Below are 14,117 nucleotides of genomic sequence, written 5' to 3' on the forward strand. Positions count from 1 at the left end.
CAGTGTACTTTGAGAACATCCCTTTCCTTTGTCTCTTCTCAATAACTCCATCTCAGGGTGCAAAGAAAGTGAATCTTCTGTATAAACCCTTCTGCCTGGGGAGAACTAATCATCACCAGTATCTCCCCAATCCATGCTGGCTTGTGTCTATGCTAACCAATTCCCTTGGCTTCCCTGAATTCAATGACACAACCATCTGGGTAATGAATCCCCCGGCAGGGCTAGATTCTGAGTTCTTCCATATTTCTAACCCATCCTATTTTTATGTCATCACAAATAAGAAGAGAACCTGGGTGCTCCCTGAGACTGAGGTGAGGCAATTAATTATACTTTAAGAAGCCAGAACAAATGTGCAGACTAGAGGAACTGTTGTCAGTTCCAGCTGGTCGCCCTGACCCAGGGGCAGGGAGACAAGGGCCCTGGGGCCAGTGATTGTGCCTCTTACTTCGCGTGTTCCACAGGTTTGACATTCAAGTGACAAATCTTTTCCTACCCCTCCAGAACAAATAATGACATGTCTCAACCTTTAGGTGAGGAGAGTTAGTTCTGGGTGCTTACCACCGCTCCATCACTTAAATTTACACTTGCACATGCACGCAGTGTACGGGTGGGTGGGAGGGGTTACAGGTGACGGGCCTCGGGTAGGATCTCTGCACAATTCATCATTTTACATTTACAGGACCTCCGTCGTTGCATTCCTGCGGGGACCTGGTCAAAGCTGTGCTCTAGGGACCACAGGCAGAGCCAAATATGTGGTGAGGAGAGACTGCAGAGTTCTCTAAGGACGCAGTTAACACTCAGCCTAGTTGAAGCAGCCCCTCCCATGTCTCATCCGCCTCGATGTCCCTAAAGATACCTGTTCTCAACAGCAACATGTAAAGAAACACCTGCACATCTTTCCGCCTACCCTCTAGCGCCAGAGGAGACCGGCATTGTAGATTCTAGAGGACAATTGCTTTCCCTCTGCCGTGGCGGAGTGGAGAGCACGGGAAGGGGACCGTCGCTGAAGGTGCCAATCTGCTCCAGGTCTGAGTAAAAGGAACGATCTGGGAGAGACGGAGAACTCTCTCCCTACACCTCGCACGATCTTGAGGAGAAATGCGAGCCAAGGAATTTATCGCTTGCCCCACGGTCTCCCCCAGCCGTTGAGCTCGGGTGCGACTGAGGTCCAGGACCAGGAGGCCATCTGCAGCATCAGCAGCGGTATCAACTCAGCTTCCCCCGAGTGGCCAGCGGGTGAGGAAGCTGGGAGGCTGCTTGTCACCTCCTTTCTTGGCCCAGGGACTTCCGCCCGCGTGAGGGTGGCTGGCAGGTTGAGTGTGGGACCATCACTCGCCGATGTACTCCTGCCAGCCCGATCGCAGCAGCACCTCTATCTGGAGACACCGGGCAGCGAACCTGCAGCTCCGAGCTCCACTGCGGACGAATCCCCGGGCTGCGCGCCTCCGGGTGCAACGTCCGCCGTGCAGCGCGGAGGGATACGCCTCGGCCGCGCCTCCTCGCTCGCGTCCCCGCCCCCGCCTCCCTCCCGCTCAGCTCTGCTGCCGCCGCGGCGGCCGCTGCTGCTGCTGCCGCTGCCGCCGCTGCTGCCTGGATATAGTGCGGCAAGGAGCGGAGCTTGCAGTCACTTTGCGAGGAGGAGCGCGCGGGCTGCGGGCGGCTGGGGCACCCCGGGAGCGGCGGCGGTCTAGCAGAGGTGGCCGTGGCAGCGGAAGGTTCTCTCTCCAGGGCTGGACTTAATAACTTTGGAACTGTCCACCAGTGTCACGTCCTGAACATGAGCCTCCTCCTCTCCTTCTACCTGCTCGGGTTGCTTGTCAGTAGCGGGCAAGGTAGGAGTGTGGTGCTTTATTGCATTTACTTTCCCTCCCCCTTCCACCCAACCCAGAGAGGCAAAGAGGGAGGCACAGGAAGAATTAAATGAAAGAACTAAAGTTACAGTTATTGTTGTTGTTATTATTATTATTTTAGCTCCTTCTTTTAGCTGCCCCTCAAATTGTGTCTGTTGTGTTGAGACCCTTAAATAAGGACAAGAAAATACAGAATTGGAGATGGGCATCAGTGAGCAGGAGATCGAGGCAAACTGCGTCTTTTTCTGGGATTTTAGCTTTCTGATTTTCATTTTCAAATACTGGATGAGTATGTCAGTGTGTATTCATAGTTAAATATCTGAGGTTGCGAAAGGAAAGGGTACAATGATGTTTTACAGAAGCAGCAAAAACTATCAGCATTAAACTAATTTGTAAAATATCTGTTGTATGCAAGAAATTAGAGACTCTTTTCCCCAAACCAATTCCTGACTATGAAGTGAACGATGATGGCTTATTTATGTAGGAAACTAAGAGAGGGGCCATAGATGTTGTGTGTAAGAAAGCAAATGGATAAAACTAGGGATGTGTTGCAGTCATTCATTTTGACCCCCACCCCTCCCCCTTGTTAATACAGCAAAATTGAAGAATTTTATAACATCAGATTGCAATTACACTGTAGGGGATTGGGGAGGTTGTGGAGAACTGGTGGGAGCTTTTATATATTAAAAAAAATAATAATAGCCTTGTAGAATAACCTAAGGGAGAAATTGTGGAAGCTACCTCTGTTAATCTGTATAAAAATAGATATCAATTTATCTTACTTCTTTTGATAGTGCACATTCACTTTAAATATATTTATAAAAAAATAGAAACATTTTCAACTGTCCAGACAAGTTTGGACATTTAATTGAGGAAACAAAATGCTAAAACACGTATTGGTTGAAGTCTTCACAGGAAAAGAAATTATCAGTAATTTTGTGATGTGTAATAATAGAAGATAATATATTATCAGTGTTGCATGAAATTCTTTTTTTAATAAAATAATAAATTGCGAGATAACTTAAAATATCTTCACTATGTTCAATTCTGAGCATTTTTAGCCTCTTCTGTGTTGCTCATTTGGTCCAGCAGGGGGTGGTAGAACTCCATTTTATGTCCTGAAATGGTTGCTTCTGCTCTTGCACACAGAGTCCTATCATTCTTCAACCGGGCTTGACATTTTGGATGTGAAAACCTTCCTTTCTCTCTGCCCTTCTCTTCCCCAAAGCTTTAGTGTCAGTGACTGATGAAACACAATTGAATGCAGATTTTATGTTTAGAAATAGAATGCAAATGCTGGATATTTTTATAGTTTGTGAAGTGTCTCAGTAAGATACTGCTCATTTTCCCATAACATGGAGTATATAATATTTCAGTCTTAGAAAAATTGCAGATATGTTCATCTGAAACCAGTATGATCTCAATCTGTTAATTCCACCACTCTCATACACTTATTCCCTGCAGATAATGCTGCTTTAATTTTTTGGAGAGCTGCTGATTTTGTTTAACTGTTCATTCATAATATAGACTGGTATTTCTTAATACTAAGAAACAGAACTTGAAATTGCAGTTAAAATACAACTGTAATTAAGTAAATGTAGATATTATGGCAAAATATGGAGCATAATAGGAAGCAAGTTTATGCAGACTTATGATTACATTATGAGTGGTTTGGAGAAGAAAAAAATGTCTTGGTTGTGGAGTCTGTACATTTATCATTGCAGTTATTAACTGTGCTGGAATTTGGGAATACAAGGAAATCTAGGAACGTTTAAATATCTAGATTTAAATGGTACACCCAGACATACATAATTTGGTTCATCCATGTAACCTATATTTGAAATTGTGATTTTGCTAATTTATAATCAGAATGCAGGGTGGTTATAAAGAAGGGCTCTGAAACGGAAGCATGCCTGTAGGGGAACCCATATTCACTGTAATGAAACAGGGTAGAAGGAGAGCATCGTTGTAAAGAAGATCTCTCTATTTGGTACAGTTTCAAAATACATAAGACTTATAGAGCCATAGATGCATATCAGAAGAACCTGGCTTTTGTGAGGACGAACATGTAGTGCTTCTGTGCCATGTGTCTTAATGAAGTCAGAGATGCTTAGAAATAGAATTCCTCATCTTGGAGTCTAATTCCTCTATGCTAGTGTTTTGTTCTGCAATTAAGGATGCAAGAGCAAGTATCAGACACGCCACTGGGAGCTGTTTAAAAAAAATGGGTCTAGTGTAACTCATAATTTTGTTTATTCTTTTGTAAATAGGGCCATGGAAAAGCCACCAGTCAGTGATCCCTGGGCTTGCCTTAGAAATACTAAAACCCCAGCTTGCTGATTTATGTTTCCAACAATATACTTGCAGGGGATTTTATGAAGCATGATTGAAGCTATTGCTTTGGAAAGTGGTGTGCAGTTAGACCGGGGAAAGGCAACGATGATGTATTCCCTTTTAAGTAGTCAAAACGTTTTGAACCGCAGCAGTTGAATTGGAGAAAATGACACAAGTGAAAAACTGACTAACTTAAGTGGATGCCAATACCATAATTAGCTAATGAGACCTAATAGTCCTTCCTACTTCTAACTTTCAATGCAACCTTATTGTTCTGTAGTGAGAGCTTTTTTACTGTAGCAGAAATGCTCCTTTAAAAGCCACTCATTTCCACTGCAAGATTAATATCTAATGAAGTAAGATTGTAATTTAATTGTCAGGTTTGATTTTGATTGTCCATGTATGGGAGATTTTATAATTCTGTAACTTTTGCAATTATTTTTGCTTTGTATTCAAAACTTGGTCATCGCCTTGGTGGTTATAATTCTCAAGTGATAACCTGCATCTTGGGTGAACAACAGTGGATTTGATGCTGGAATATTTGTAAATTCAAATTCACAAACATTTTAAACATTCCCAGTGTCATTTTCTTCTTTTAAAAATTGCCCAAGCATGACTAATAAATATCTCTCTGTAAGTGGTTGTTCATATGTATGAAATAGAAGCAGGATTGTACTAAAATCAAAAGTAAAAACAGTGCTGTTCACATGTCTTGCAGTCCAGTTCAGCCACACATGGTTAGAATACTTATTTAAGCCAAATCATATGATAAGTGTGTTTTTGTATGAATTGCCAATTTAATTGGTTAAACCAGGCATCAGCTTACATTTATTCTTTTGGGGGAAGTGCTAATAAACCATTGTTTACTAGAGAAATGTACCTTCTAAAACTAGAGCACAGGTGTGTGAGTCTACTAGTTTCAGGTCTATAGGAAATATTTCTCCAAACTTATCCTCTGTCCAAGTTGTTATACAGTTACAGCCTCTTTTATATCCTTTTAATGTCTATCCTGCTCTAACTCTTTGATGCCAATGTCTTTGTCAAAACTTTCTATTGCTTTCTATTGAATCAACTGCATATTCATTTGCATTTAGAGAAGATAGGCCATGTAAATTAATTAACTTTTTTTTTTTTTTTTTTTTTTGTCAATGAACATCTCCTTTATGTCCAAGGAGTTAAGCAAACCATTTTCTCACTTTGGTTTCTCATGCTAACTCTGAGCCTACAGAACAAGAGAAGTTGGTGTGTCCCCAGTGTCAGATGAGCTTCTTCAATGACTCAGAGGGGCTTATGGTCTCCCAGAGGTGAGATCCTGCTAGAGAAGCAATTAATGGAACAAAAGAACCTCCTGTAATATAAGAAGATAGTCAAACTTTATATAATTTTGTAAATGAAATGGCCTTATTTCCAAAATAGAGCAATGAGACTGAGAAATGAGCTGTAGATTGAGGGTAGTAACCGAGCTGAATAGTGTAATTTGCTTTTGCCTGTTTCCTGGTACTGGATCTGGGCACAATCCACAATCTGTGCAGGATCCACAATCTGAAGATTCTGGAACTGGTCCTGCTGCACCATTGGCTTTTTTGACATTTGGGAAATCATTTTAACTTATCTGTTTTCAGGGTCATCTCTCACAGCAGTGAACTTTAGAGAACATGAAGAAAAGTGCTCAATAAGTGGTAGAACAATTCTGAATTGCTTGTTTTTGGGCTTTTTTGTTGTTGTTGTTCAAAATAAAATTAATCCTCTGGGTGTTGGTGTAAGCAAAATTTGTTTAATAAGTTTAATATTCCTATAAAGGCAGTATGATTGTTTTTCAAGTTTTATTGACCTAAATTCTAAATTCCTTGAACCTTTTCTACTATCTCAATTATATTGAGGATAGACCTATTTAAGAGATTATAAATTAAAACTAATTTTCAAAATTATATGATAGAACACTTTAAGATGCAAGCATGCTTTTATGATTTTATTAATTGTAATATTCCTACACTTCATAGAGCAAAACTATCTTTAATTGTTCAGCAAATAAAAGCACTTTTTATGGCGAACTTTAATTTTGTAATAACTCGTAACTAATTAGTCATGATAGTGCTAATGGCACATAGTGAACAACGCTGTGAGTGTCTTAGTTGCAGATGATAGTGAGTGTCTTAGTTGCATGTTCACTCACACCACTAACACTTTATCAAACTCCAGAAAATGTTTAAAAGGCTATGATGTAATGAAACATACTTGTCTGAATTTAAATAATTAAGAGGCATGGTGAAGGTGTTTGATAATGTTTATGAGCATAGCAATCAAAAAGATGAGAGCTTAAAGACTTTTCTTGGTTCTTTTTTGTTTATTATAGAACAAAAAAGGGAGGGGGAAGAGCAGTGGGTCTGGAATCATAAAAGCCAGAGTACTAAGTGTCTTGACTTTGAAGAAAGAATTTGAACTTAGAATCACTCTTTGATCATTTGAAAATGTGATATGATAATGTTAACCTTGATACTCAGCCATGAGGAGTCATTGTGATAATAGGTAAATGTAGACACCTTGTAAAATGTCAACTCCACTACTCCAGATATTTATATATTTTAATAATAAGTTTAAAGATAAACTTACCTGTTGTTCACAAAATATCTCATTTATCCAATTTTTAAAAATCAGCAAAAGCTGCTCTATAACTAAAGGTACATATTGAGGGGGTGAGGTTTATCAAATTCATAGTTGACCATGACTCATTCATCACTTACTCATTTATATAGAATGTATCAAACACCTGCTTTGCCCCTGGCACCTCGTTATGCAGCCGTGCTAAAACAATTTCATAGGTTGTATAGTGAACAACTCCAGGGGGCGCCACTTGGAGTCATAGCTATAGAACTCGTTTATTTTCACAATTTTCCAGCAGATGGCAGTAAAAGGTCTTGAGGACTGGGTTGCTCTTTTGTATCATGAATCTTTATGGCTGGTATTAGGTACCAGATGCTTAGGATGAGCACACAATTAGGATAAGTGACATACTGATGATCAAGTAGAAAATAAATAGTCACTAACTAGAGCTCTGGTCTCCTAACAATTTATTTCTCCTAACACCAAACTTTTGCATAGATTAAAACATTTAATCTAGGGGACATCTTCAGATCAAAGTAACAGATGCATAAATTTCATATTGTCAATTAATACAGACTTGGTGAGACCTTAATGGTGAGCACCTTATAATGCTACAAACCACTTTTCCCAAGTGTTTTGGATTGCCTTAGAACTTGATATTCATCAAGAATTCAATGGACTTTTAAGCAGATGAAGAAATTTTATCCATATTGTATACGAATGAAGAAATTTAGGTACAGAGAAACTATCTGATTTGTGTCTATCAGATATTAGTTATTTGGAATTAGATTTTTTTTTTACTTCTATTTCAATGATTTTTTAAAATGTATTTTATGCTTTTGTTTGAAAATTTGCATGTATGTAGAGAAGTGAGTGGTGCAGATAATTCCATGCTTATTGTTGAGAAGACAAAAAATATAAATTTAAAGAGCCAAATAAGTATTTGGGAAACTAATAAGCTGTTTGACAAAATGTTGTTAAGATGACAAAAGACATCAGATAATTAATTAAAAATTAAACGGTCTGAATCCATAGAAGTTTAACACCTAGAATGAACAAAAAAAATCTTTGAGTATTCACTAACTCTTCGGCCCAGTTGTAGTATCTTCTAAAATTGTTATCTTATTTGTATGTGCTCTTTATATGTGACCGTGATGGGCATAAAAATACAAATCCTTTTTTTTTGCACAGACAGGGAGTGAGGATTTGAATTTGAGGCATTTCCAAGTCTAGCCTCTAATGAGAGGCTCTCCAAAAGGGAGGTTCAGAGTAGAAAAGGTAAATGGAGAAAAGCATACAAGGAAGAAAAAAAATGAGTGAACCAATTGTAGGAAAGGAGACAAATGTTTGAAAGACAAATAATCCAGTTTAATGTCTCTGGATTAGGGATTTATTAAAGTGTTTGCTTTCATTAAATAGGTTGGAAAGGTGAATTGCTGGAGTCATAATGAGATATTGGAAAAGGGAGGCAGAAATGCTTTGAGGCCAAGCTAAGTTTGACTTTTGTTTAAATCTTTGGGAGCTGGTGTTTGGCAGGAATAGCATGATTTAAATTGCTTTGTTTTTAAGCCTACTGGCCAAACATAAGATGAACCAAAGGAAAATGAAAGAGGAGTGAACACAACACGTTTCCATGGAAGAAATAATGGGTCTTAGTAATGCATTCGATTTGGAAGGTTGATAGGAAGGAGGAACTGGAAATATTAATCCCATTTGGCTGAAACCACTCATTTATAGCAATTTTTATATTTGTTATCTTTTTTTTAAAGTTCAGTTTGAAGTATCTATGGGACAACTTGTCATAAAAAATTTGGAAATGCAAACTACTGGTTTATTATAATTTCTTTTCAGAATCACCTCTCCAGTTTTATTTATTGTCTGTCTTTATTTCATTGTTTCATCACCATTTGTACTTTAAATATTGTTTAGTATATATCTGACATTTGAGGTAAAATTTCAGAAGTATGTGGGTAAATTTAGATTTTATTACAAATTTTCCATTTAAGTCACTTTCTCTGTTTAATTCATTTGTTTTTATTTTTATATCTGGGCAACTAGAACAAAACAAAGCAGAACAAATTGAATGAAAATTAAAGTACTAAACTGAAAACTAAAATAACACACACAAAAAGATTTTTGGTACCAAACATGTATAGTTGAACAATTTTTTTATTAGTGTTGAAAGGAAGAGAAAGGAACCAAGACTTTTTGAGCACCTATTTCATGCCTGGGAATTATGCAGGAGCATACTCACTCATTATCTCATTTAATCTTGACTAAATAATCATTTCCTAGACTATGCTCCTGAGATTGTGACTGGTTTGCCTGGGGCTTTTAAATATGTCATGTAGGCTGACACCCCAAGTGTACAGTACTTTTAAGATATATTTCAGTATGTTTTTGTTGTTGAAAGAAATACAGTGTGTGTCTCTTTGAAACATCTTAAAAGCCACCAGTAAATAGTGGGAAATGCATAATAATGCAGGAATTGTGTTGATCCTTACATGATTTTTTAAAGCTCATTATTTTTTAAGTGGTTAAGACCAAGCTTTCTCACAGTTAAAGAGAATACCTTAGCAACATGTGAAGACATTGAGAAAAATATGAAAAGTCAGTCTGGCTGCCTTCCTTTAGTACGGGTGTTAGTTTGTTGAGTGGCTTTAAGGACAGCTTGCTTTCTACTGTTATGTACCTGGCAGTGCAGAAGTAACTCAGAAGAAGCTAGGAAGTCACTCTACCCTGCGATGTTTGTTTGTTCACTTTGTTGTTTTTATTTTTTAAAGGCTTCACCATGGTCCATAGTTTTCATTTTAAACTGCATGCTCTTCTGGACTTGCATCTTAATAGGAGTTGCAAAGCTAGTTGCAAAGCTAGGTGCAAACACTAGCAGAGGCTCTACTACAATAGCATTCCAACTAAGATCCTGATGGTTTTTGTTAGTGCTTGGTTACAAATTTATGCAGGTTTTGTAGGTTTGGCTTCCTAGTCCTGTCTTTTCCCATAAACCATGGTACTTTTTATTGCATGATTTTAAAGACACCATAGTTTTCTGTAGATGTAAATATTTAGCTGTGGCACCATCTGCTTGCCTCTACTTATAAAATAAGACCATTTAATATGACTGAGACCTATAGTATGAGTACATCCCCACTTAGGAAAATAAGCACATTTTTACTTTGTTCTGAGTAATAAGGACAGGGTTTGTGGATCTTTATTCTATTATTAAAACGTGTCTATTCCCATGGGGTCTTTTAGTACCTCTAATACTGAACTTCCAGAATATTTTTATGTTTACTGTTCTACTTAATTTCTCTCTGATCTCTGATTATTTTCTACAAATCTCATACATTGAACATATGGCCTGAGAAAAGCAGCTGCATTTTTATATTCTAACCATAACTTTGTATCATGTATGAGGAAACTGCTAAACACAGATTAGATAAAGATTAAAATATAGTCTGAAGAATATGGCATTTAATTGATTAAAATTTTGATTTATGATATTTACGTGCTTTTTATTTTTAATATTTGTTAACCTAGATAAACCTTTTATAACTTTCTATTACCCACTGAAATTAAGCACATTTTCAATTGTCTGAAAACAGACTCCTTTTCATAGATTTTAATCATAGAATAATTATTTGCAGTATAACTTTTTGATGTTAATGAGAATAAAATTATATGGCAATTTACACCAGGTAAAACTCTTGAATTAACAAAAGGTTTGAGTTACATCATATAATTTAATAATTTAAAATATACATACCATATTATGTAAAGTGGATAAGTTGATCAAAGCTATGATAGTCAACTTTAATTCAACTATTTGTTGTCCTACAGTTATAAATTGAAAGATGGTATTGCTGAATTTAAACAGAAGAAAATGAATGACAAAGAGGTGAAATTATGTGTCCAAGAAGAAAATCTTAAGAATGACTAGGATTTGATATAAATATTTTACTCTAGATACATTATGTTTTTCTATTATAATTTCTCTGCTTTTATCTAACTGCTTCTTGTACTCATATGAATGAAGTAGCAATTAAAAATGATTTCTTAGTAGAGCACATATTTTCTATTGTGATGCTCTTCCAAGTTACTTTTGGACTGAGTTTATTGGATGTTACTAATTATAATTAGAGTTCTATTTCTTATTTCAGCTACTTGGTATGTCCTTACTGAGACTGTTACTTTTGCCTTTTATTCATTTGCATAACATCTTTTCTCAGCTTCATTGGTTATTTTTATGCACACTCAATAAACTTGTCCCATTTCTGGAATTCCCAGGTTTGAACCCTTGTGTATATAGCCTATGTCTTTCACACTTTCTCCACCTTTCTTTGTCTGGGAAATTCCTCTTGATTACCTTTAAGTCTCAGCTTGAAACATCTCATCACTGAAGACAACTTTCATTCTTCTAAGAAATACGAATTAATTGTTTACTTCAAACTATTCATTGTTCCAGGCATTGGAGAGCCAAAGTTGATAGTACCCTTGAATTCTGCATATCAGACTTGTACTCTATTATGACCTTCCAAGTGAACACTTGAGAGCAAGATGGCCGTTCCATGCTGGTTCTGCATTAAATGAAGTGTATCCCTGGATTATAGTGGTTGCTTCCCAAATATGCAAATATGTGCTGATTGAATATTTAAATATTACCCAGCAAAAGTAAACCACAATGGTTTTAAAATGTATTTATTCTTGAGTTTAGAGAGGTCTGAATGTTTATTTCAAATATTTAGTTTTTATCACTGCCACGTGTATAGCTGACATTCTATAAATATGTGAATGTCTATAACAAAGTTACAATGATTATTTAATTTAGGAGGAATAGCAAAAATGACCTACTTTATCCCTTTTGTTATCTCCTCACTAAAAATTAATTCAGCTCTGAATAACACAAACTGAAAGCTTAGCTGGGGATGTAACTCAGTGGTACAGTGCTTGCCTAGCATCTATGAGGCCCTGGGTTTTAATCCCTACCACCACAAAAATAAAACAAACACAATTTGGCTAGAAGATTTATTTTATTGAAGTCATACCTGGAGCACAGGAGAAGGCTATATAGTTGAGGTTTTAAAAGTTTATATATAGCAATAGAAATAAGACAGGGGGATAGAGGATATTGATAGTGGTATAATTAACCAGATAAGATATTGTCAATAGTAAATGTCTGATGTGTCAATACAGCAAGTAATTAAAGTCCTCAACATCAAGATAATCCCATGTGGTTAATTAAAAGTTGATTATTCATTCAATGCTTATTGGAAACCAATTCTAAACTGTATATATAGAAAAAAAAGAGAAGCAAGAAAAGAATGAGTTTTTAACCTTATTTTTTCACATCACAGGCACTTGGATTTTCAGTTTTTAAAAACTGAAATTTCATTTAACCTCAAAAATAGTCTTTTATCTGCTACCCATAATTTCTTTCATGTTATTTCAGTGTTTTCTAGGTCTGAATTTAGTGAAAAAAACATTTAGATTAATTGGACTGAATACATTTGAATACATTTTTGAATGCTCTAGAATGTCTTTATTACCTGTTTATTTAACTGCTTACCATTTATTCACTTACATCACCATTATTATGTATGCCACTTTTAACTTGAAAAAATTTGCAATGAAAGGCATTACTGTTGCTTCTGATTTATTCATTTTTTGCTTTTATTTCATCCCTCAAATTTCACGTAATTTATAATTGCTTTAATTAGTTATCTAGATGAGTCATTTTACTTCAAAGCACCCTCAAAAGCCCCATGCTAATGCATTGTACCTCTGGAGGAACTGCAGGTGGTTTGCAACTTAAAACAAAATTCAACATAGGTTATTAAATGGCACTTCGCCATCCTGTATGGTTCATGAAAATCTTTACAACCATATCCACAATGGATGTGCAATATTCAATTTTAGTATTCTCATGTTCCCAAAATAACATTTCTTAGTATGAATTTCTGACTGTTATGCAATACTCTAAGTTGCTAATCTATGTTGTCTTTCAAGTCCCTGTTTCATTTCTATTCTAATGAAACATTTCATTAAAACTATCCTCCTTCCTACACTGTGCATTTATACAGTGGTTAATAAACAGTGATTTCTTTAAGCAGAGCATATCTCTCTCTTGCTCGGAAAATCAAGAGATTAAGTCATTGAGTATGATTGGAAAGGGAACTTTTTATTGTTCAACTTTTGCTTGGCTCTTTCTGCTCAGCTGTCTCTCAGCCTTCTACCCTGCCCTTTATTTGAAAGGTTCCATTTCTTAGGCCATGTGCATGGATATGTAGTTATAATGGGAAGAGTAAATTTTTACAATCTAATTATGACTTCTGCTGTCTAAGCTCCAAGCAGAGGTGCAGGAAGCTGAGGTTGAGTGATAAAGGAAAGCAACTAATCTTTGTAAAAATCAATCCCTGTTTTGTTTCAGGGAGGAGGAAGCACACTCTAAAAGAGAATGGTGATGTGGTTATGCCAGATGTTTGAAGAGCTTGGGTAAAAAGTGAGATAGTTATCTGCATAAAAGGGGAGAAGAAGATGTTCCCTAACAGAGTGATTGTTAAGTCACTTTGCTTCCTCTGGGAACATTGTCTTTTAATGAGTATTTGGTGAATTAACTGAAAAAAAAAAAAAAAAGGAAGAAATTCTGTCAGGTATTGTGCAGAGTTTTTTCATTGGGGTTACTTCAGTTTTTATTCAAAATACATGAGGAGTTGTGAACTAATATTTTACATGTGAGAGAATTGAATTCAAACTTTAAAAGAAAAAGGTATGTGACATCTAATAAATGAAAAAAAATTATACTCATTCCACTGACTAAAACATTGTCCCTTAAAGTAACAATGAATTAATGAAGAGGAAGGAAGCTTTTGGAGTATCTCCAGTTTCAGGCTTTTACCATTCATTCTAATGATTCCCCCCCATTCCAGTACTAAAAAGGGTAAAATTGACAAAAATTATATGCATTTACAATGATGAAAGTGATGTTTTAATGAATGTATGTATTATGGTATTAACTGAGTAAATGAACATGTTCACATACTTATCTTTTTGTGTACTGAGAATATTTAGCGCTTTAACTCTTCACAATTTTAAATTAAATAGTACATTATTATTAACTAGAGTCACCATACTGTGCAATAGATTTCCAAAACTTATTGACCCTACTTAACTGAGGCTTTGTACACTTTAACCATCACCTCATTTGTCCCAACCCCTAGCTCTTGGCAACGATAGTTCTACTCTCTGCTTCTATAGTTTTGACATTTTTATATTCCACATATGCTCATAAAGTATCTCTCTGTGCCTGGCTAATCTTACTAAGCATGATGTCCT

At 36.4% G+C, this 14,117-nt stretch overlaps 1 protein-coding gene across 2 annotated transcripts in view; it reads left to right on the top strand.

The window, feature by feature from the left end:
• Positions 1-1,590: 1,590 nt before the first annotated feature.
• Ncam2 (neural cell adhesion molecule 2) overlaps positions 1,591-14,117 on the top strand; it is a 508,956-nt gene continuing 496,429 nt past the window's right edge. The window contains exon 1 of one of the 2 annotated variants that reach the window (XM_047565378.1): positions 1,591-1,832. In XM_047565378.1, coding sequence (XP_047421334.1) covers positions 1,778-1,832 — 55 coding nt within the window. In that variant the 5' untranslated portion in view covers positions 1,591-1,777. The remainder of the gene's footprint in view (positions 1,833-14,117) is intronic. The other variant, XM_047565377.1, reaches the window with a different exon arrangement.

This window comes from Sciurus carolinensis, chromosome 9, assembly GCF_902686445.1.
Source record: "Sciurus carolinensis chromosome 9, mSciCar1.2, whole genome shotgun sequence".
In the NCBI taxonomy this organism is placed as follows: domain Eukaryota; kingdom Metazoa; phylum Chordata; class Mammalia; order Rodentia; family Sciuridae; genus Sciurus; species Sciurus carolinensis.